General features: G+C 45.8%; 1 protein-coding gene across 3 annotated transcripts in view; it reads right to left on the bottom strand.

Annotated features, from left to right (window-relative positions):
* TRPC3 (transient receptor potential cation channel subfamily C member 3) overlaps window positions 1-22,909 on the bottom strand; it is a 277,797-nt gene that overhangs the window by 153,600 nt on the left and 101,288 nt on the right. For all 3 annotated transcript variants that reach the window (XM_068280305.1, XM_068280297.1, XM_068280310.1), the window contains exon 2: window positions 21,161-21,932. In XM_068280305.1, coding sequence (XP_068136406.1) covers window positions 21,161-21,932 — 772 coding nt within the window. The remainder of the gene's footprint in view (window positions 1-21,160; window positions 21,933-22,909) is intronic.

The following is a 22,909-nucleotide window of genomic DNA, read 5'->3' as shown; positions in this document are numbered from 1 at the left end:
CCTCAACATGGCACTGAGTACTTGCATCAAACAGCCACATGACACCCAATACCTGCACCCCTTCACCCTATAGCTGGCACCCAGTACTCACACCTACATGGCACAGTACTTGCACCCAGCCCCAGCCCCAACATGGCAACCATTACTCACACCTGCACACAGCCTCCACATGGCACAGACTATCTGGACCCACATAACTAGTACTCGCACCCAAAGTACCTGCACTCAGAACCCACATGACACAATGCCCAACCATAGCTAGCACCCAGGCATGGCACCAAGTATTTGCACCTATGTGATACCCAGTACCTGCACCCAACACCCACATGTTTCATCTGCAGTAGTTCCAGTTGCACTAAGCCTCCACTTGGTGCCCAGCACCCACACCAAGCACTCACATATGACATCCAGTACTTGCACCCAGAACTCACAAGGGACTGAGTACCTGCAATCAACACTTACATGATGGTTGATACCCACCCATCCAGCCAGAATCCACATGACACCCTGTGCCAGCACCCAGAACCCACATGGCACCCAGCATCTGCCTTTAGCACCCACATGACAACATATACCCCACTAGCCAGCACCCATCACCCATATGTCACCATGTACTCACTCTCAGTACCCACTTGGCACTCAGTATTTGCACCTAAGACCCACATACCCCCATAATCAACACCCACATGGCACAGTACTCACATGTCACCAAGTTCCAAAGCCATTACATGCACCTAGGCTAGTTCCTATCCATGGCCAGCACCCAAATAGCACCCAGTACCCATCCTTGGTCCGAACCCATATAAGACTCAGTACTCTCCCATGGCACACATCCAGGCCACACATGGCACTCCCTACTCACTCATGTCCAACACTCACATGGCTCCCTGTACCAATTAGCACTCACATGGCACCCACTATTGTTTATCACCATCTGCTACTCATTCAGCACTCAATACTGCATAGCACCCACTGCAAATATACACCCAATACAAAGTAGACCTTGGTACCCAAAGCAGCTTGATACAGACTTTACTGCTAACTTGCTAACACTTAGCACCGGTTAGTGAATCAAGCCCCAAGTATCTGCATCCAGGCCTAAAATTGCACCCAGTACTCACACCTGCACACAACTTCCACATGGCACCCGCTATCTGCACCAAGCACCTACTTAACCCGTACCCGCACCCAAAGTATCTGCATTCAAAACCCATGTGATGCCCAAAGCCCACCCATAGCCAGTACCCAGTACAGGCATGGCGACAAGTATTCACACCCATGTCACATCCAGTACCTGGCTGCACCCAACATCCACATGACATCCAGTACATGCACCCAGATCTTACATGGCACTAAGTACTTGCAATCAACACCCGCATGAAACTCGATACCCAATCATAGCCAGAACCCACATGACACTCAGTACTTACACCCAGAACTCACATGGCACTAAGTACTTTCAATCAACACCCGCATGGCACTCGATACCCAACCATAGCCAGAACCCACATGACACTCTGTACTCACACCCAGAACCCACATGGCACCAAGCATCTGCATTCAGCAGCATGACAATCAATACCCCCTAGCCAAAAACGAAGTGGGGGGGGCATGCGGGGGAAGGCATTGCCAGGCCCCTTTTTTAAATTTGAGCACCCCCCACTTAAGGACCCTCTGCACGGCCCTGACACAGGGCGACTTTTTCTGCTGAATGGAGCTGCTGACTTTGAAAAAAAGTCGCCCTGTGTAATACAATATAACTATGCAAAGATGGATATCATTTTAAAGCTCTCTCCTCTTCTCCTCTTTCTGGCGACACCAAAATCGTCGCCCTACGCCTTTTAGTTTTCTCTATTTTCGCTATCGAAGTCGCGGCCGCGGCAATTTTGATCGCGTAGGGCGGTGGTTTATATATCATTGGAAAGAGGAGAAAGAGAGCTTTAAAATGATATGCATCTTTCCATAGTTTCTGCACTGCTCGGAGTCCCTTTAAGTAGCTGTGTAAAAATGTTCCTACTTTTCATGTTAAATATCAGAGGCAAAAGCTGTAATTTATTGAGGGTAGGATTTAGCTATATTGGGACAAATCAATTGCAGAAGGGGTGTCTGCTTCAATGCACAGCCAGAGTTGCATATCAGACTACAGAAAGCAAATATCAAACATATCAAACTCTGAAAGCAAAAACAGTATGAAATGCTGTGACAATTAGTTACATTTCTGCTGCACCTACGCTTTGGAATGACTTGTCACACCAATCACAATAGCTTCAACCCTGGAGGAATTTAAATCAAAATTGAAAAGCCACCTGTTTAGCCTGACATTTATGATCACATAACTTTTCCCACGCAACAGGTCACAAACCGCAATTATGTACTGATACTGACTGAGATGAGCCTATGCTATGATTGGTTATTTTCAGCAACAGCTTCACTTCTGCACCCATTTCATACCAGATTTGTTCCAATTTTCCTTGCACAGGTTTTGATCAATCTCTGCCACTATATGTGCTTTTCACACAGCAAAGAAATTGTACTCACAAAAATGCTCCAAAATTGATCATACATCTTATACAAGCTATGTATTGTAGACTTAAACCACAGTTAGAGCTCATGCTTTCATGTAATATACTGTTCAGAAAGAGGTGTGTTTTTCTAAAACCAGGACATCAGTTTTGATCTGCATTCAGTAAGTATGACATCCACCTACTGCTTTCAACATCTAAGTGAATGGAGCACTGTTCAGACCCTCAATTTCATAATACCTAAATACAGCGCTTTTAAAAAGTTATTGATTCTTCTATGTCCAATGCAGTAATTGAGCAATCAAAATCATTACATACTATTATGACAGTGTATTTTCCACAGCTATCTGACTGCCAAAATAACTGGATGCAATTAGTATATTTCTTGAATTGTATGTTCATTACAGTAGACAGTTATGATTCTCATTCACTGTGGACTCAAGCCAAGCCTTTTAACCACACAATGGAACATTATCCTCATGGTGGAACTGTGAGGAAAGTAAACAGTTTACTAGAATGAGGTAACAGAATGGCAGGACCAGACTGGGAGGAAGCCACCTCTGCCATTAAGACTACATTTGCCGTTTGTTTTAAAGTTTCTTTTTTTTGCTTTGTATGTATGTGAACTTCTCAATAGCAAGAAGTGTCATAGTGGCCATATACTGACAGGGTAATGATGATTCACGTGATGCAGTAAATAGAGTTGTGCCGAACGGTTCGCCTGCGAACGGTTCCATGCGAACTTCAGTGGTTCGCGTTCGCGTCCCGCAGGCGAACCTTTGCGGAAGTTCGGTTCGCCCCATAATGCACATGGAGGGTCAACTTTGACCCTCTACATCACAGTCAGCAGGCCCAGTGTAGCCAATTAGGCTACACTAGCCCCTGGAGCCCCACCCCCCCTTATATAAGGCAGGCAGCGGCGGCCATTACGGTCACTCGTCTGCTGCCTGCGTTAGTGAGAGTAGGGCGAGCTGCTGCAGACTGTCTCTCAGGGAAAGATTAGTTAGGCTTAACTTGTTCCTGTCTGGCTGCATACCTGTTCTGTGAACCCACCACTGCATACCTGTGCTGTGAACCCACCACTGCATACCTGTGCTGTGAACCCACCACTGCATACCTGTGCTGTGAACCCACCACTGCATACCTGTTCTGTGAACCCACCACTGCATACCTGTGCTGTGAACCCACCACTGCATACCTGTTCTGTGAACCCACCACTGCATACCTGTGCTGTGAACCCACCACTGCATACCTGTTCAGTGAACCCACCACTGCATACCTGTGCTGTGAACCCACCACTGCATACCTGTGCTGTGAACCCACCACTGCATACCTGTTCAGTGAACCTGCCACTGCATACCTGTTCTGTGAACCCACCACTGCATACCTGTTCTGTGAACCCGCCACTGCATACCTGTTCTGTGAACCCGCCACTGCATACCTGTTGTGTTCAGTGAACCCGCCACTGCATACCTGTTCTGTTCAGTGGACCCGCCACTGTATACCTGTTTAGTGACCCCGCCACTGCATACCTGTTGTGTTCAGTGAACCTGCCACTGCATACCTGTTCTGTGAACCTGCCACTGTATACCTGTTCTGTTCAGTGAACTTGCCACTGCATACCTGTTCTGTTCAGTGGACCCGCCACTGTATACCTGTTCAGTGAACCCACCACTGCATACCTGTGCTGTGAACCCACCACTGCATACCTGTTCTGTGAACCCACCACTGCATACCTGTTCAGTGAACCCACCACTGCATACCTGTTGTGTTCAGTGAACCCGCCACTGCATACCTGTTCTGTTCAGTGGACCCGCCACTGTATACCTGTTTAGTGACCCCGCCACTGCATACCTGTTGTGTTCAGTGAACCTGCCACTGTATACCTGTACTGTTCAGTGAACCCGCCACTGCATACCTGTTCTGTGAACCCACTACTGCATACCTGTTCAGTGAACCCACCACTGCATACCTGTTCTGTTCAGTGAACCCGCCACTGTATACCTGTTCAGTGAACCCGCCACTGCCTACCTGTTGTGTTCAGTGAACCCGCCACTGTATACCTGTACTGTTTAGTGAACCCGCCACTGCATACCTGTTCTGTTCATTGAACCCGCCACTGCATACCTGTTCTGTTCAGTGGACCCGCCACTGTATACCTGTTTAGTGAACCCGCCACTGCATACCTGTTGTGTTCAGTGAACCCGCCACTGTATACCTGTACTGTTCAGTGAACCCGCCACTGCATACCTGTTGTGTTCAGTGAACCCGCCACTGTATACCTGTACTGTTCAGTGAACCCGCCACTGCATACCTGTTCTGTGAACCCACCACTGCATACCTGTTCAGTGAACCCACCACTGCATACCTGTTCTGTTCAGTGAACCCGCCACTGTATACCTGTTCAGTGAACCCGCCACTGCATACCTGTTGTGTTCAGTGAACCCGCCACTGTATACCTGTACTGTTTAGTGAACCCGCCACTGCATACCTGTTGTGTTCAGTGTACCTGCCACTGCATACCTGTTCTGTGAACCCGCCACTGCATACCTGTTGTGTTCAGTGAACCCGCCACTGCATACCTGTTCTGTTCAGTGGACCCGCCACTGTATACCTGTTTAGTGAACCCGCCACTGCATACCTGTTGTGTTCAGTGAACCTGCCACTGCATACCTGTTCTGTGAACCCGCCACTGTATACCTGTTCTGTTCAGTGAACCCGCCACTGCATACCTGTTCTGTTCAGTGGACCCGCCACTGTATACCTGTTTAGTGACCCCGCCACTGCATACCTGTTGTGTTCAGTGAACCTGTCACTGTATACCTGTACTGTTCAGTGAACCCGCCACTGCATACCTGTTCTGTGAACCCACCACTGCATACCTGTTCAGTGAACCCACCACTGCATACCTGTTCTGTTCAGTGAACCCGCCACTGTATACCTGTTCAGTGAACCCGCCACTGCATACCTGTTGTGTTCACTGAACCCGCCACTGTATACCTGTACTGTTTACTGAACCCGCCACTGCATACCTGTTCTGTTCAGTGAACCCGCCACTGCATACCTGTTCTGTTCAGTGGACCCGCCACTGTATACCTGTTTAGTGAACCCGCCACTGCATACCTGTTGTGTTCAGTGAACCCGTCACTGTATACCTGTACTGTTCAGTGAACCCACCGCATCAGTGCGCATACCTGTGCAGTTAAGTGAACCCACCTACCTACGTGAGTGCACGCAGTGTGATATACCACTCCGTGCATACCCGATATGGACAAAACAGGTAGAGGAAGAGGTAGTGCCAGAGCCAGAGGAAGGCCACCCGGCAGGTCTGCGCGAGGTCGTGTAAATGTAATTTTGTGTGGACCTGGCCCACAGTACAGTGCTCGGAAGAAGGCACGTCCCATCACGTCCCAAGATTGTCAGGACGTGGTTGAGTATTTAGCGACACAGAACACCTCATCTTGCTCAGCCACCAGCGCTACTACTAGCACCACTTCCGCTGCATTTGACACTTCGCAAGAATTATTTAGTGGTGAAATCACTGATGCACAGCCATTGTTGTTACAGCCAGATGAATTTTCACCAGCTCATATGTCTGCGTTACGCGGCAACACTATGGATGTAACGTGTAAGGAGGATGAAGGACCTACTGATGGTGCATGTTTGGATTTTTCTGAGTCAAGCGAAGCTGGGCAGGATGACTATGATGATGACGATGATAGGGATCCTCTGTATGTTCCCAATAGAGGAGATGAAGAGGGGGACAGTTCAGAGGGGGAGTCAGAGAGTAGTAGGAGGAGAGAAGTTGCTGAAAGAAGCTGGGGCAGCTCTTCGTCAGAAACAGCTGGTGGCAGAGTCCGGCACCATGTATCGCCACCTATGTACAGCCAGCCAACTTGCCCTTCAGCATCAGCTGCTGAGGTCCCCATAGTGCCCACATCCCAGGGTGGCTCAGCGGTGTGGAAATTTTTTAATGTGTGTGCCTCAGATCGGACCAAAGCCATCTGTTCGCTCTGCCAACAAAAATTGAGCCGTGGAAAGGCCAACACTCACGTAGGGACAAGTGCCTTGCGAAGGCACCTGGAGAAAAGGCACAAACAGCAATGGGATGGCCACCTGAGCAAAAGCAGCAGCAGCACACAAAAGCAAAGCCACCCTCCTTCTCCTCTTCCTCCTCCATCAGGTGCATTATCTGCTTCTGCCGCTTTCTCCCTTCCACCTTCACAGGCACCCTCCTCCACTCCGCCTCTGCCCTTGAGCGGTTCCTGCTCCTCTGCCCACAGCAGCAGTCAGGTGTCCGTGAAGGAAATGTTTGAGCGGAAGAAGCCAATTTCGGCCAGTCACCCCCTTGCCCGGCGTCTGACAGCTGGCGTGGCGGAACTGTTAGCTCGGCAGCTGTTACCATACCGGCTGGTGGACTCTGAGGCCTTCCGTAAATTTGTGGCCATCGGAACACCGCAGTGGAAGATGCCAGGCCGCACTTATTTTTCGAGAAAGGCCATACCCCAACTGCACCGTGAAGTTGAGAGGCAAGTGGTGTCATCTCTTGCGAAGAGCGTTGGGTCAAGGGTACACCTGACCACGGATGCCTGGTCTGCCAAGCACGGGCAGGGCCGCTACATTACGTACACAGCCCATTGGGTGAACCTGGTGGTGAACGATGGCAAGCAGGGCGCAGCGGACCAAATTGTGGCACCTCCACGGCTTGCAGGCAGGCCTCCTGCCACCTCCTCTCCTCCTGATACATGCTCTTCGCTGTCCTCCTCCTCCTTGGCTGAGTGGCAGTTCTCCTCTCCAGCTACACAGCCCCAGCTCCGCAGGGCCTATGCTGCATGCCAGGTAAGACGGTGTCACGCCATCTTAGACATGTCTTGTCTCAAAGCGGAGAGTCACACTGGAGCAGCTCTCCTGGCTGCTCTTAAGAAACAGGTGGATGAGTGGCTGGCCCCGCACCACCTGGAGATAGGCAACGTGGTGTGCGACAACGGCAGCAATCTGCTTGCCGCTTTGCATATGGGGAAGCTGACACACATACCCTGCATGGCACATGTCATGAATCTAGTGGTTCAAAGATTTGTGGCAAAGTACCCTGGCTTAGCGAATGTCCTGAAGCAGGCCAGGAAGTTCTGTGGGCATTTGAGGCGGTCTTACACAGCCATGGCACGCTTTGCGGAAATTCAGCGCAAAAACAACATGCCGGTGAGACGCCTCATTTGCGATAGCCCGACTCGCTGGAACTCGACCCTGCTCATGTTCTCCCGCCTGCTAGAACAGAAGAAAGCCGTGACCCACTACCTCTACAACTACAGTAGAATGAAACAGTCTGGGAAGATGGGGATGTTCTGGCTTGCCGCTTTGCAATCTGCTTGCCGCTTTGCATATGGGGAAGCTGACACACATACCCTGCATGGCACATGTCATGAATCTAGTGGTTCAAAGATTTGTGGCAAAGTACCCTGGCTTAGCGAATGTCCTGAAGCAGGCCAGGAAGTTCTGTGGGCATTTGAGGCGGTCTTACACAGCCATGGCACGCTTTGCGGAAATTCAGCGCAAAAACAACATGCCGGTGAGACGCCTCATTTGCGATAGCCCGACTCGCTGGAACTCGACCCTGCTCATGTTCTCCCGCCTGCTAGAACAGAAGAAAGCCGTGACCCACTACCTCTACAACTACAGTAGAATGAAACAGTCTGGGAAGATGGGGATGTTCTGGCCCGACAACTGGACACTGATGAAAAATGCATGCAGGCTCATGCGGCCGTTTGAGGAGGTGACCAACCTGGTGAGCCGCAGTGAGGGCACCATCAGCGACTTAATTCCCTACGCTTACTTCTTGGAGCGTGCTGTGCGTAGAGTGGCGGATGAAGCTGTGAATGAGCGTGACCAGGAACCGTTACGGCAGGAACAGGCATGGGACCAATTTTCATCAGACCCAGCTGTTTCCTCAACACCTGCGGCAGCACAGAGGGGGGAGGAGGAGGAAGAAGAGAAGTCGTGTGCAGAAGACGAGTCAGACTCAGAGGATGATGAGCAAGGTGTTTCTTTGGGGGAGGAGGAGGAGGAGGGGACAGCGGCAGGAGAACAACCGCAGCAGGCGTCGCAAGGGGCTTGTGCTGCTCAACCTTCCCGTGGTATTGTTCGCGGCTGGGGGGAGGAGGTTGACTTACCTGACGTCACTGAGGAAGAGCAAGAGGAGATGGAGGGTACTGGATCCGACTTTGTGCAGATGTCGTCTTTTATGCTGTCCTGCCTGTTGAGGGACCCCCGTATAAAAAACCTCAAGGGGAATGAGCTGTACTGGGTGGCCACACTACTAGACCCTCGGTACAGGCACAAAGTGGCGGACCTGTTACCAACTCACTGGAAGGTGGAAAGGATGCAGCACATGCAGAACCAGCTGTCAACTATGCTTTACAATGCCTTTAAGGGTGATGTGACAGCACAACGCCAGCAAGGTACCACTGCCACTAATCCTCCTCCCGTGTCCACGCAGTCAAAGACAGGATGCTCCAGCGATCTCATGGTGATGTCGGACATGCGGACATTCTTTAGTCCAACGCCTCGCCGTAGCCCTTCCGGATCCACCCTCCACCAACGCCTGGAACGGCAGGTAGCCGACTACCTGGCCTTAAGTGTGGATGTAGACACTGCTGTGAACAGCGATGAGGAACCCTTGAACTACTGGGTGCACAGGCTTGACCTGTGGCCAGAGCTGTCCCAATTTGCCATCCAACTTCTCTCCTGCCCTGCCGCAAGCGTCCTGTCAGAAAGGACCTTCAGCGCAGCTGGAGGCATTGTCACAGAGAAGAGAAGTCGCCTAAGTCACAAAAGTGTTAAGTACCTCACCTTTATCAAAATGAATGAGGCATGGATCCCGGAGGGCTGCTGCCCGCCCCAAGACTAAGTCAGTCCCCGCACACACAGCATCTCTGCCTGCACGCCGTGTGACTGGCTGCCTGGCCTGCCCCAAGAAGACTAAGTCGCTCCCAGTCCCTCCACACAGCATGTCTGCCTGCAGGCCGCTTGACTACCTTCTCCGCCACCACCAACAGGGTCCGGGACTCCAGGCGGATTGCTGAATTTTTTAGGCCGCTGCTAGCAGCGGCCGCTGTAATAATTTTTCTGGTGCGTGTACATGACTGCCTAATTTTTCTGGCTGCACTGCGGGCAGCTGCAACAACAAAAGAAAAGGCATGTACATGCGCCCATTCCCCTTCGTGATCATTACCTTGCCGTGGTGAAGGGGCTTGTGTATCACAATGAAGCAATGACCGGCGCCTAGATGAGTGTCTCGGGGGGCACACAAAAGATAATAAGGTCGTTGCTTCATTGTGGTCAGACCAAATTTGATCAGCTGGACAGTCACTGTTCTGTCATTCAGCTACATCAGCCAGGCGACCATATGGGCTGTAAAGCCACCAAAACCTGCACTCTCGCCATGGTGCGCACCAGTCCAGCACGGCCGTCACTACACAAACAGCTGTTTGCGGTGCGTTACACGGTGAGTTTGGTGTGTCAGTGTGAAGCAGTACCTTAATTACACTACCTGATTGATGTATACACATGCAAGATGTTTTAAAGCACTTTAGGCCTGTCATTTAGCATTCAATGTGATTTCTGCCCTTAAAACGCTGCTTTGCGTCAAATCCAGATTTTTCCTGGGGACTTTTGGCATGTATCCCACTCCGCCATGCCCCCTCCAGGTGTTAGACCCCTTGAAACATCTTTTCCATCACTTTTGTGGCCAGCATAATTATTATTTTTTTCAAAGTTCGCATCCCCATTGAAGTCTATTGCGGTTTGCGAACTTTAACGCGAACCGAACCTTCCGCGGAAGTTCACGAACCAGGTTCGCGAACCTAAAATCGGAGGTTCGGCCCAACTCTAGCAGTAAATCAATACAGCTTATCGGATTTCTAAAGCATGATGACATTTCAAATTGGCTGCTGTAGGTAATCATAACATGACTTTTCTCTTCACTGAATATGTATGTACTGCAGATAAATTGTGTTTAAAGCCTGGTACACACTTTCAGTCAGGAGTGACCAATCACTGACCAATTGTACCACCTCCATGTAGTATGAGGGTTAACAGATATTGGCCTCAATTCACTAAGATCATGCTGGAGATAATAAGGCAAGAGAAAACGTACCTCCACACAGTCAGAGAGTTATTTTATCTCTTCATTCCTTAAGTTACCTCCTCTGTAGTTAATTTACCTCCTCTGTAGTTATTTTCACACACAGTTAATTAACAGTCTGTCTAACTCTGGAGTTATTTTAAGGATTGAAGAGTTAACTTAAAGACAGAAGAGTTAACTTTAGGTTTGCCTGAGGTAAAATGTTCCCTGAATACTACATGCCTTATCACCATGGTAACAACTCTAGAAACGTTATTAAAGACAGGAGATAAGCTTAGTGAATTGAGGCCATTGAATACTATGAGCAGATTGTGTAGGTTAACCCTCATACTACTTAGAGGTGTTAAAATTGGTCAGTGATAAGCCAACCATAATTGAAAGTTTGTACCAGGCTTAACTGCAGTCTGAAAACTTGTGGGAAAATCATCCCTCTGCCATCTGCTAGAGCTGGCAGAAGGTGTAGTGTCCTGGACTTGGATGTTTGTGAGGTTATCAGGGTCGGTTCTTCCATGCAGCAAGGTGAACCGCATGCTCAGGGTGGGGGTAATTAGAGGGCGGTGGGCATAGCAAACCTGGAAGTGTCTAGCACTTCACCTCGCTGCATGGAAGAGCCCTGTCTCTCCTCCACCCTTCTGTCTCCCATGCTTTCTATAGCCTGCAACCTTCTCATGCTTCTATCTGTCCCACCTATCCTCCTCCTGTACTGCAGTCATTCTCTCCTAGCCTCTATCGCCTTCATACCTCTTGTCTGACACCCCGCACTGCTCTCCTCTGTCTCCTTCAGCAGAAAATGTCAGCCCACCCTATTGATCGATGGAAAGAAGGTACATAAGTGGAGGCGAGGCAGAGTGGCAGAGGAATGCCTCGTCATCTTGTGGACAATTAGCAGAGGTGCAATTGAAGGGTATGCTGTATGAGTCATTACTCATCATGATAATAGACCTGCTGTCCACAGCCACTGCTCAGGACGTCTCTTCAGCACAGCCCCGGATATCCACTGACAGGAACTCTCTAAGTTCAAAGTGGTTGTAGTGGTAAAGCCCTGTGTCAGTGAGGCGGGCAAAGGGGGGGGGGATAAGGGGGGCATCTTCCAAATGTTTGCTTCGGGTAGCAAAAAGTCTAGAACCGGCACTTGACCAATTACCTCCTACTGTTCAATTATGACAAAAGGTTTAGAGAAAAACAAACCTTTATTTTGCACTTTGGACAATGCATTTTCCTAGCCTCCTTAGATCAGTCATGGAGGGACTTATCTGAATTTTTCTTTTGCTCCATGTTGGGCAGGAAATTCAATATTCCCCCTGCAGGGCCAACTTGATTTTCCTGCTAGGGGCTTATTTGTATTTGTAAATAGACATAATTAAATGGTATAATAGTGCACATTACTTAAGCTACATTAAAAACAACCCCAAACCCAGCTTCAGTCATTGCACTCAAAAGTCTGCACCCCTTTACCGTTGTTGTTTTTTCAGAATCTTGCCTATTGCAACTCTAGTCCAGTCTTGAAAGACCTAAATTCGAGCTATTGAGTTGTTGTGGTCAGCCAACCATTGATTGTCTTTTGATGGGTGCAGAGGCGTACATGAAAAAACAATGCCAGGAAATATGAGCCCCCAAGAAATGGGTGATAGGAAAATATCGGTATATTTACCTACATTCTACTTTTGCAGTGCTAATTATGACAATTTGAGATGCTGTAAATGATACCAATATTTTACTACAGCTAAACTTAACCCTATTCTCACACAGAACCCTCCCTCTACTAATGCCTAAACTTAACCACCCCCTTCCTGGATGCTTAACTACCCCCCACTCCTAATTTTAAAATGTCCCCCCTCGATACCTAACCTTGAAGAGGAACTTCAGCCTAAACAAATATATTGTCATTAAGTTACATTAGTTATGTTAATTAAAATAGATAGGTAATATAATCTCTTACCCACCCTGTGTTTGTGATTTCATGGGGGCAGCCATCTTTTTGGTTGAAAGGAGGTGACAGGGAGCATGAGACACAGTTCCAACTGTCCTGTGTCCTGATCACCCCTCCCAGTTGCTAGGCAATGAGAACAACAACATCAGGAATCCCATCGTGCTTTGCACACCTAGCTTTAACCACCCCCCTCTGCTGCAATAAAAACAATAAATAGCAGGCACTGGGCCGCCCACAATGCAAAATGTGGCTGCAAATAGAGGGCACCACCTAAACTTCCTCAGCTCGCATGCACCCAAATTTCCTGCCTCCTTGCAGACAGCCATGCAGATTCATCAGATTCGCACCATCTAAAATTCTTTATTGCGTAATACTCATTAAAATGTTACATCATAAAATTTATGTGGGTATCTGTAAAGTAGATGACGCACAGGCGTTTCGGGCTGCCTTAGTCCTTTCTCAAATCATGACAGACCCACAATGAGAATACAACCACTCAAATTACTTATAATGGTCCAAAGTGGACCACATAGAGAACTGATCATTTACATATATGCAAATACATATAACAACATGCACCAATCACAGTACACCTTATAGCATATAGTTGTCTCGACCCATACATGTTATTAGAGCACCTATACAGTGATGGCCACTCAACAAATCACGTGATCGGAAGTCTGGATAGCGGACGTAGTCGGCGTGCAGCTTATTGGCCGCTACAATTCTGCGCCTATTGGATGATCGTTCCGATCACGTGATTTGTTCCTGTTCTATAGTGGACGCTGTCGGCCATTGGATGTTTGGCCTATTTACACGCCTTATGCTATTGGCCATGGGGATGACGACTGGTGGGTTGCGCTTCCCGATTGGTGCTTTACATATAGTCCTACGGCGGACGCTGTAGGCTTTATTCTTATTGGGCACAATGATCGTGGGAAAATTATCTGGTTTTTCCGGACTATTACCCGGATAAACCGAGTGGTGAGTGTCCTAAGTACTTATAAATGTAGTGGCCATCACTGTATAGGTGCTCTAATAACATGTATGGGTCGAGACAACTATATGCTATAAGGTGTACTGTGATTGGTGCATGTTGTTATATGTATTTGCATATATGTAAATGATCAGTTCTCTATGTGGTCCACTTTGGACCATTATAAGTAATTTGAGTGGTTGTATTCTCATTGTGGGTCTGTCATGATTTGAGAAAGGACTAAGGCAGCCCGAAACGCCTGTGCGTCATCTACTTTACAGATACCCACATAAATTTTATGATGTAACATTTTAATGAGTATTACGCAATAAAGAATTTTAGATGGTGCGAATCTGATGAATCTGCATTGCCGTGTCTTGTGACTCCAAAGACGATTTCAGCACATCTATTGCAATCCATCGGTGCGGTGACAATTGTGGATTTTGGATCCTTGCAGACAGCACACAGCAATTTTACCAGCATTTACACAATTAAAGTAACGTATTACATTAGAACTTGTGTAAATACAGTTACCAGTGTTTTTTTTGCTACATTTCTGTTTTGGTTTTTTTTATTACTAAATTTCTGTTTTTACTATGCTTTATCTACGTGCTGGGCAGCGTTCTTTATTTGACTGTATTTCCGCTTCAAACTGAAAAGGCAGTTATAAGTTCACCTTATGAAAAGCACAGAAGAAACCACTTGCAAATATGGGTCACTAAAGGTGCATGGCAAACGATAATATCGGAATACATAAGTACTCTATATCCCTTTGAAGTCAGGAGAGTTTTCTCATGGTGTTTTTTGAAAGGAGATTCGGGGTGTGCTGCACTGTGTTAGCATACCCAAGTGACACTAAAACAAACAGTCACGCAAATTACAAGGAAAACTTTTGCCTCTGCAAACATTTTATCATCTGGCACAGTGCAGCTGAAGTGTGAGCGCGGAAGATGAAAGCAAGTCACTCTGGTATTACAGTGAGCAGCTCCAGAGGAATATTATGTAGCGGACCCGTGTCGTGGGTATCACTGACTACAGCTACCAAGACTAGTCCAACAAGGGACATTTAGCTACTGGACTGACACAAATTAAACTCGGCCAATAGTAAAGACAGACCAAGCATAAAATGTATGTGATCTCAGGAGTTCTGCTTCAGATGAAATTCATGGCTAAACTTACAAGTGTTTTGTTTTGCACAGTTGCAGCTCTGATCAGTAGGAATTTCTCTTTTACTGTCACTTCTTTGTGAACTGACACTGCTGCTTGTTTGACTCTTTTCCTATAGTGTAAACAAACTCACCACAGGGGAGCAGCAGATTTGGTGATAACCCTTTTAGTGTGCCAAGCAGCTGTCACCTCTCACTCAGCAACTCTTGGCCACATTGAGTAAAAGCGAGAGATAGCTCTTGTGAAACAGAGGCAGAAGATCCAGCAGCTCTGACCAGCAAATTTAGATGACATTGACCACAAGTAAAACAATCTTATTCAGTTATGTAGAACACAGCAGAGATAGGTTTAAAGTGAATATCAAGCAAAACAAACAAACAAACAAAAAAAAAACAGAAATCTATGGAGAAGGAAGGCTCTGGGTCCTATACAGGCTTCTTGGTCCCCTTGTTCTAGCGTTGTCACCCCATTAACAGTATTTGATCGATCGGTTAAATACTGCTCTGTGCCACCGCGGGAAGCTTCAGAAGTCTTCGGGAGCCAGAGTGCTCAGTACTGCGCCTGCGTGAGCGCACGGAGTTGCCCATCTTCAGGAGCACTCAGGTTGAAGCCTCCCATGGTGGCAAATTGGAACAAGGTGACAGCACTGGAACGAGGGGGCCGTGAGAGAAACGGAAGGGCTCTATAGGACCTGAACATCCCCTCTCCATAGGTAAGTATCTTTTTTGGGTTTTTTTTTTCATTTCAGTTGACATTAGCTTTAAGTGGAGTAACACTTAGTTTAGGTTTAGTATAGACCTTTCTGTGCATCATTGTGTCGAATGCTTTCATCTTCTAACACCAGACAAAATGTTGTATTACCCTTTGTGTAGAGTCTTGTTGCCCTTCTCCTTATTCTATCCATTTTGCTCACACTTAAAATAATGGCATACCTGATAAAAATACATAATTTCACACATCTGCTTTGCTACTGGGCTTCTCAAGTCACGATGATCAAGTAGCTATCTGACATAAAACATTTTCTTTTAATAATTTGGGGAAAATTGATTTAGTACTTTTACATTATACATGTTGCATTATGCATCCTAAAAAATACGATTGCAAAGCAACAGTGTTGAAAAGTTGTATCATGAGTTTCCAGTGGGATGCAATGCATGCAGTAGAGCATACAGTCCATATGTATACTTACACCACCACAACCATAAGTGCACTTTGTTCGGTGACGCACAGCATGCTGCATGTTATTCCAACAGAATCCATCACACTTCACTGCTCATGTGCAAATGTGAAAGCACCATTGCAATATAATTGCACCGTGTTGTGGTGCAATTATATTGTCCATTGCACCACACCCCAATGCATGCATTGTAAAGCTGACTCTACACACAGAGCCCCAACCAGGAATGATGGACAATGACATCTGAATTTGCTTATTTGCATTTTTACATTGTAAGTTACGGACCGCAAGTATTGGTCTGCAGTGATTTTTCAGGATTGTCGCCTCTATCACATTGACCAGTTTTTACATGGACCCGATTTTTATAAAGCAGTATGAACCGGCCCAGAAAGCTGACAGAACAGGACTGGAATGGAACTGTTCAGCTTTATGTGTGAACCCAGCCTAACTGTTCTTTAAGCTTTGAACTTCTAATTTCTCAAGCTTGGCTGGGTTCTGTGACATTGGAGAGAGTCATATTGTCCTATCACATTACAGCATCTCAAAGTGACCACTTATTTTGAATATATTCTGCTTTGCCAAATAAATACCATTCACTTGTATGTTGAATCTTCCCTTGCCAAATTCACCAGTTTTGTTTGCGCTTCCACAGTGTGGTTGAGGCAACCAAGCCACAGATGTACACTTGGCTCTTGTTGAAACTCTTTTATCAGATCTGTGGAAATGCATTCTCTCCCTGATGAGCTGAGTAGAATGTTTAAGGAAAACTATCAGCTTTAATTATGATTGCAGTATATACCCTTCTGGAGATTGTCTATCATTTTCCTGTCAGGTTGCCATATTGGGATTTCACAGTAAAGCCAGGTGTGAATATTCTGTCACAGCATTCCACGTCATACCAACACCAGAATCCTACTAGCTGTATATGTTGTGTTCTTTTATTTTAGAGTATAACATTTGTTGTTTCTCTTTATTTATGACTTTTTAAATTTATTTTTATTAATCATTTAGATACATTATAGATATTTTGATCAATTGCAACATCTGTACATTTTACATGACTTGCACTGTATGTGAAAGTAAACGTTATAAACCAGGAAGGCTTTTCCCTGTGCCAAACATTCGCAACAGCAAGACGTATTTGTGATTTGGAGCATGAAAAGGCTGGGGATATTCTCACTCTGTTTTAAATAAAGGTTAGATGGAGAAAAGGTGGAAAATGTTCTTAAAGATGTATAAATATTGAATGTGAAAAAATACAGCAATAACACAGCTCTAAATCAACAACTAAAAATGAAATAACTCAAGAACAAAAGACAGTTATGTTATGAAAATATCATTAACTCAGAAAATATAAATGTCACTGTGCAAGTCCCCTGACAACCAATGCTTAGTTTTCAGTAGATACCAATGAAATAGTTCACCCTTTAGTCATGTGACATTCGCTGACCATGCTTTCCATTAAATCCCCCTCTTTGCCATTAGATCCTTGTCCCTTCCTACAAGGGGAGTAATCACTACTTACTTCAATGAGATGAAAATATTTACGAGTTCACGCAGGATTATGTACATTTTTTATGTAAATATATGCAGCTTGAAAATGGACAAATCAATTTAAATCTTAGTGAGACTTGATTGGCCCATTTCAAGCTGCATAAATTTGCATAATCCTGCATGAACTTGAACATATTTTTTGCATCTCATTGATGACACAATGTTCTGCTCTGTTATCCTTTAAGTGATATCCAACAGTAGTCTATGGGTAAACCAAGGGGTATGTTCACTGATCTACAGGAAAATTGCTCTGTGCACACAGCAATTTTACCAGTAGCTATGCAAGTTACTTAGCGCTATTGTTATACTAGCAACGTGTGCATTGTGTACATCATGTGAGTAGCACTCTGTGCACAATGTGTATTACGTTACTTGCTTAAGTACCAGTAAAATTGTTGTGTGCTATCTGGGCCCCTGATGAGTCAGAGTGATGATGGAATGCTTTGAGGTGTTCATATCTGGTCTGGATCTTTACAAGCTCCATATGCTGCCTGATGAAGCGGAATGTTACCCATGAAATGCATTGCTATCACTCTGAAGTCTATTTGAATAAAGATATGTTTCAGTGAATAACTGATCCTGTGTCTACTTGTGGGAGGTAAGTCCACCACTACCTCCCCCTTTTTTAAACAGTTTTTAACTATTTTATCCTTACTTGGAACCTCAGTTTTAAACAATTGTTTATCCTGAGTGTCCACCCTTGGTGGAGGGGTGTTACCCCCTTTTCTTCTATTTCTACGGAGAGCGACATTTCTAACCTGAGTGGGGTCGGGTCTAATCTCCTCACCTGGCTACTGAGTGGTTACCAGAGGTAACCCACCTTTGTGAGTATACTCTCATATATTTACTCTTTTGATTGAACAACAGTGTTGCAGTGTTCAATGCAGTGCAATGCTATGGTCTGTCAATCGATCCCCACTACTAATCAGTCTCCCATCGACCAAAATCTTCGATCTGGTCTGATCAATACTTTAATCAGTTTTAGACCAAAAATCGATTGGAAATCAATGAGATGTTTTTGTGGCATAGATTCACAGTAGATTCAATCACAATGATTCAACCTGTTGAGAACTGAATGGGAAAATCAATGTGTGTATGGCCCGATTAATAGTGATCAACAAAATGGATTGGTGCTAGTAATTTGGTCGGTGCTAATCTGATATTCTAACAGACTGTCCAGATCAATTGTTCTGTGTATGGCCACCATAACAAGGTGTGGAAGCATCATTTGTAGAATACAATGTTCGTTTTATGTTTTGTGGTTCTAGAATTAAATGCATACAATAATTAGAAATTAAAAGAAAACCACTTTTTAAAAATAGAATATGAAATAAAAATAACTTTAAACATAGCCTGTATTTATATTGTGATAAATGATGGCATATGTTAATGTACAGTTTTAGTTCAGCAAGCAAGACATTTTAACTAATGATCCTATATTAGTGCTTTAATGAATATAAACAACCATGCTTTATTTTTCATCTGTAATGCAATACACAACCCGTCCCTTTTTCTTGTAACCCTGACTAGCGACGCACTGTCTGTATAGCATGTGATCAGTTTGATCAGGTGACACATTGCTAAAGGTGGGTACACATGCACCATTAGTGTCACCCATCAGGATCCATCTCAATCCTAAAGGCAGTGCTACAGGGAATGAGCTCTGGGCATTTGCGTTACTGTGGAAGGGGTAATACCAGAGTAATGCTTCTCCTTGATTCTTTACAGATCGGAGCATCACTATTCCTGAGTCCTGACTAGTGAGGATCATAATCTGCTCATTACGATTACGTGAAATTGTATTTTTTGCAATTACGGCCATACATAATTCTTTTTGACTTGTTCCCAATATTTCCCATAACATACGTAGCAGTTTTGATGATGATAGCATGTATGGAGGCTTTGCTATTAACCGCTAAAGTTGGCATGAAATTATGCGAAATGTCCGATGGATTACATTGACAGTACATGCAAAATTCATTACACATTTTCCCAAAATTTTGTATTTAAATTACGATTATCTGATTATGTGAAATTTGTGCTCATCACTATTCCTGACATATTAATCTAGAAACTTTCAGAAAGGAAATGCAACAACTTCTGTTGAAAATGAAGGTGAAAATGAAGGTGCAAACATCTAAATAACTAGCAAAATCTAACATAACTGACAAACAGTGAAAATGAGATACTGTGATGAGGTTTGTAACACACTGCCAACAACATGAAGGGCCAACCGTGACATAACGTCACGTGTTACCATAGAAATGCTTTCATTACACAGGTACCACAGGTTGCACAACTGATGCTACTGTGCTGGCATAAGTACCAGTAAAATTGCAATGCATTGCATATTCTGCGCACAGCAATTCAAACAGTTTTTAGTTAATCAATCCTTTAATCGCAAGTAACTTCATGATAGCTTTAAGTCTTATTTCTATTGCTTAAAGAGTAACTGTCAGGCTGCAGAAGCTAATTTAAACCTCTATTCTCCTGTGTTAAACAGTTTAGAGGGAAGCCCAAAAGCAATTAGTGAAGATAAAAATCTCAGTTACCTTTGATGTGTGCTTATCAGCAAGTCTGTTATTCTTAAGAAGACGCAAGCCGCATATTACTGCAAAGCATTCTGGGGCTCTCCCCCAGGCTGCTAATGAGACCTTACAGCAGCTTGTAATCGCGTAGCACTGATAAATCTCGGGCAGACTACACTGCAGGAGTCAGCTATTGTTCCTAGCCACATGGCTCATTAATATTCACTGCACACTGTGTTATTTAGTACAAGCTTATCTGTGATCAGGAAGCAGGCAGGACATGACCACACATTTGACAGAAAAACATGGAGCCTGCCATGAGCTGTCAGGAGCATCTATCTCTGCATATACTATATACAAATTCTGTGAAATCCAAACGTGGACAGTGAAATGCATATGTAATGTAAGTACAGCCAATCTTTAGCTACTGATATATATGTTTATTTTCTCTGAGACCTTATACCTAACAGCTCCTCTTTAAAACATTTTGCCTCACTGCTCCATACGTAGGCAAAAACACATACAACTTTCTAAACCCTGCCCATTTTCTTTTTTTTTTTTTTAAACAAAAGTGCCTATTTTTTTTACTATTAACCACTTAAGTTTCAGCGGTCTCTACCCCCTTAAGGACCAGAGACCGCTGGTACCAGAAACGGCAGAATTGCGACAAATACCGATGAATCGCTGCACATATCCGCTGCAATCGCCGTCACCGCCACACGATGGGAACCTGGGCCACCCATTCTGCCGTCTCTATGACGGCAGAGTTACTGTGAGCCGGTGAGAAGCCGTTTTCATTGACTCCTAACCATGCCTATCAATGTAAGCCAATGGGAGCGGCTTACGTTGATAGACAGGGTCAGGAGCCAATGAAATCGGCTCCTGACCTGCTCACAGGGCTCTGCCGTCTTAGAGATGGCAGAGTGAGTGAGCTGCAGTAGGGAGACAGCGGCGAGATCGTCAGGAGTGATGAAAGCGGTGACAATGTGCGGTGTCGGTGGATTGAAATCTACGCCCTGGCACCCAAGTAGCCATCAAAACAGGGCATAGATTTCAATCACTAAGGTCCTTAAGTAGTTGAAATTCTGGATTACCCCTTCAAAATAGGGACAGTCAAAGAGGTAATCATTCTTGCAACTCTTCTTTTTAGTAAGCATAAATCTTACCTTGAATTCTTTCTCGATATTGGCTAATTTGGCTAACTCATTGCTCAACTCCAAAGCCGTGTGTACGGGATCTTCACTAGACAGTGACAGATAAGCTGGACTAGCAAGTCCCTTGTAAGCATTAATCCTGGACCTTGAGTGACTAAATGAATCGTGTTTTTGCTTTTCCATACAGTCACTGCATTTGCAGAAGTAATCATGGGGTCGTTCTATTTTTGCCCCTTTTACTAACAACATGTGCACAACTTCATACTTCTGGCAGTGAGCAGCAAGAATGATTGGCGTGATATCTGGAGAGAATCTGGTACCATCCTCATCATAGGAGTAGAAATCGTCATCCTGTAGCTCCTGTTCACACGGGCTGAGGGTGAGTCTTTTGTTTGCCGCAAAAGCGGGATGATTTAAGATCGCCTCTACTATCCTTACATAACCTTTACTAATTCCCAGCAGCAGAGCATCTCCAATCCTTGCCAAATTGTCCTTCTTGAGCAAAAGCTCAGACACCTCGAAGTGTTCATTTCCTACTGCTAGCTGCAGAGCATTTTGTCCCATGTAATCCACACAGTTGACATTCAAGGTCTTTGACTCCTCTAGCATTTTTCTTACAACAGGAATGTTCCCGTACTCTGCAGCATCTAGAAAGCGTTCCTCTTCAGCAGTTAGACATGGTCCTCTGTTGTTAAACATAAATGCTGGACCACGGACGGCCTGTCTCCTTCCTTTTTCTCGACTCATGGTCACTCTCCTCATAGATGGGCTGGCCTCACCTGCTCTAAAGAAAGAAGAGTACATTAATGCTCAAGTCATAACACATCGGTAATTTCAATGTCAATAAAGTATCATGTGGTATTCTCTCTAAAGGGTGTACATGCCAGTACGCCGCCGGTCAACTTGGCACTTGAATGCCGGCTCACCCTGCTGCCGCTGAAATTCCCAGAGGCATTAAATACTATTCCTCCTTTGAGTCGTATCAACTCAAAGGGAGAATTTGTTTGGGGTCGGGCAATTACTGGAACCCCAAATTACTGTGCACGGGCCACAGACCCATTGCTGCGCCCAACCCAGGAGATACGCGGTCGGCACTGTAAAGGTTAATGTATGGGGAGGAGATAATGATAACTCATTAAATGAATTTTAACCCATTTATGTTTTACCATATTTTTCGCCGTATAAGACGCACTTTTTCTTCCCCAAAATGTTGGGGGAAAAGTGGGTGCATCTTATGCGGTGAAGGTACGGATTTTGGGGTGCAGAGGTGCAGAACAACGCTGGCCGGTCCTAATTAGCCGCGCAGGGATATGAGATCAGCGTGCGCCGGGTCACGCATGCGTATGCGTAACCCCGGCACACGTGGTGAGCTGATCGCGTATCCCTGCGCGGCTAATTAGATCCGGCCAGCGTTGTTCGGCGGCATGCGTGTGATGATAGCGTATCCCTGCGGCTAATTAGGACCGGCCAGTGATGTTCAGCGGGGGCAGCAGCGGGCAGTGGTAGATGGAAGAAGAGGATTGGGCAGGATTGGAGCCAGGAGCGCGGCGGCAGGAGCAGGTAATGTATTAAGTGTACTCACGCTGCCTGCACAGGGGGGACACCGGCACTGGAGGACACTTACAGAGGGGGACACTGGCACAACAGGGGGGCACAGGCACAACAGGGGGACATGGCAGGCACAGGGGGAACTGGCACAACAGGTTGCCACAGGCACAAGGGACACTGGCACAACAGGGAGGCACAGGCACAATAGGGGGA

Source organism: Hyperolius riggenbachi, chromosome 1 (assembly GCF_040937935.1).
Source record: "Hyperolius riggenbachi isolate aHypRig1 chromosome 1, aHypRig1.pri, whole genome shotgun sequence".
Lineage (NCBI taxonomy): Eukaryota > Metazoa > Chordata > Amphibia > Anura > Hyperoliidae > Hyperolius > Hyperolius riggenbachi.
Note: the sequence above shows the minus strand (reverse complement) of the source record. Positions and strands in the feature narration are given on the sequence as shown.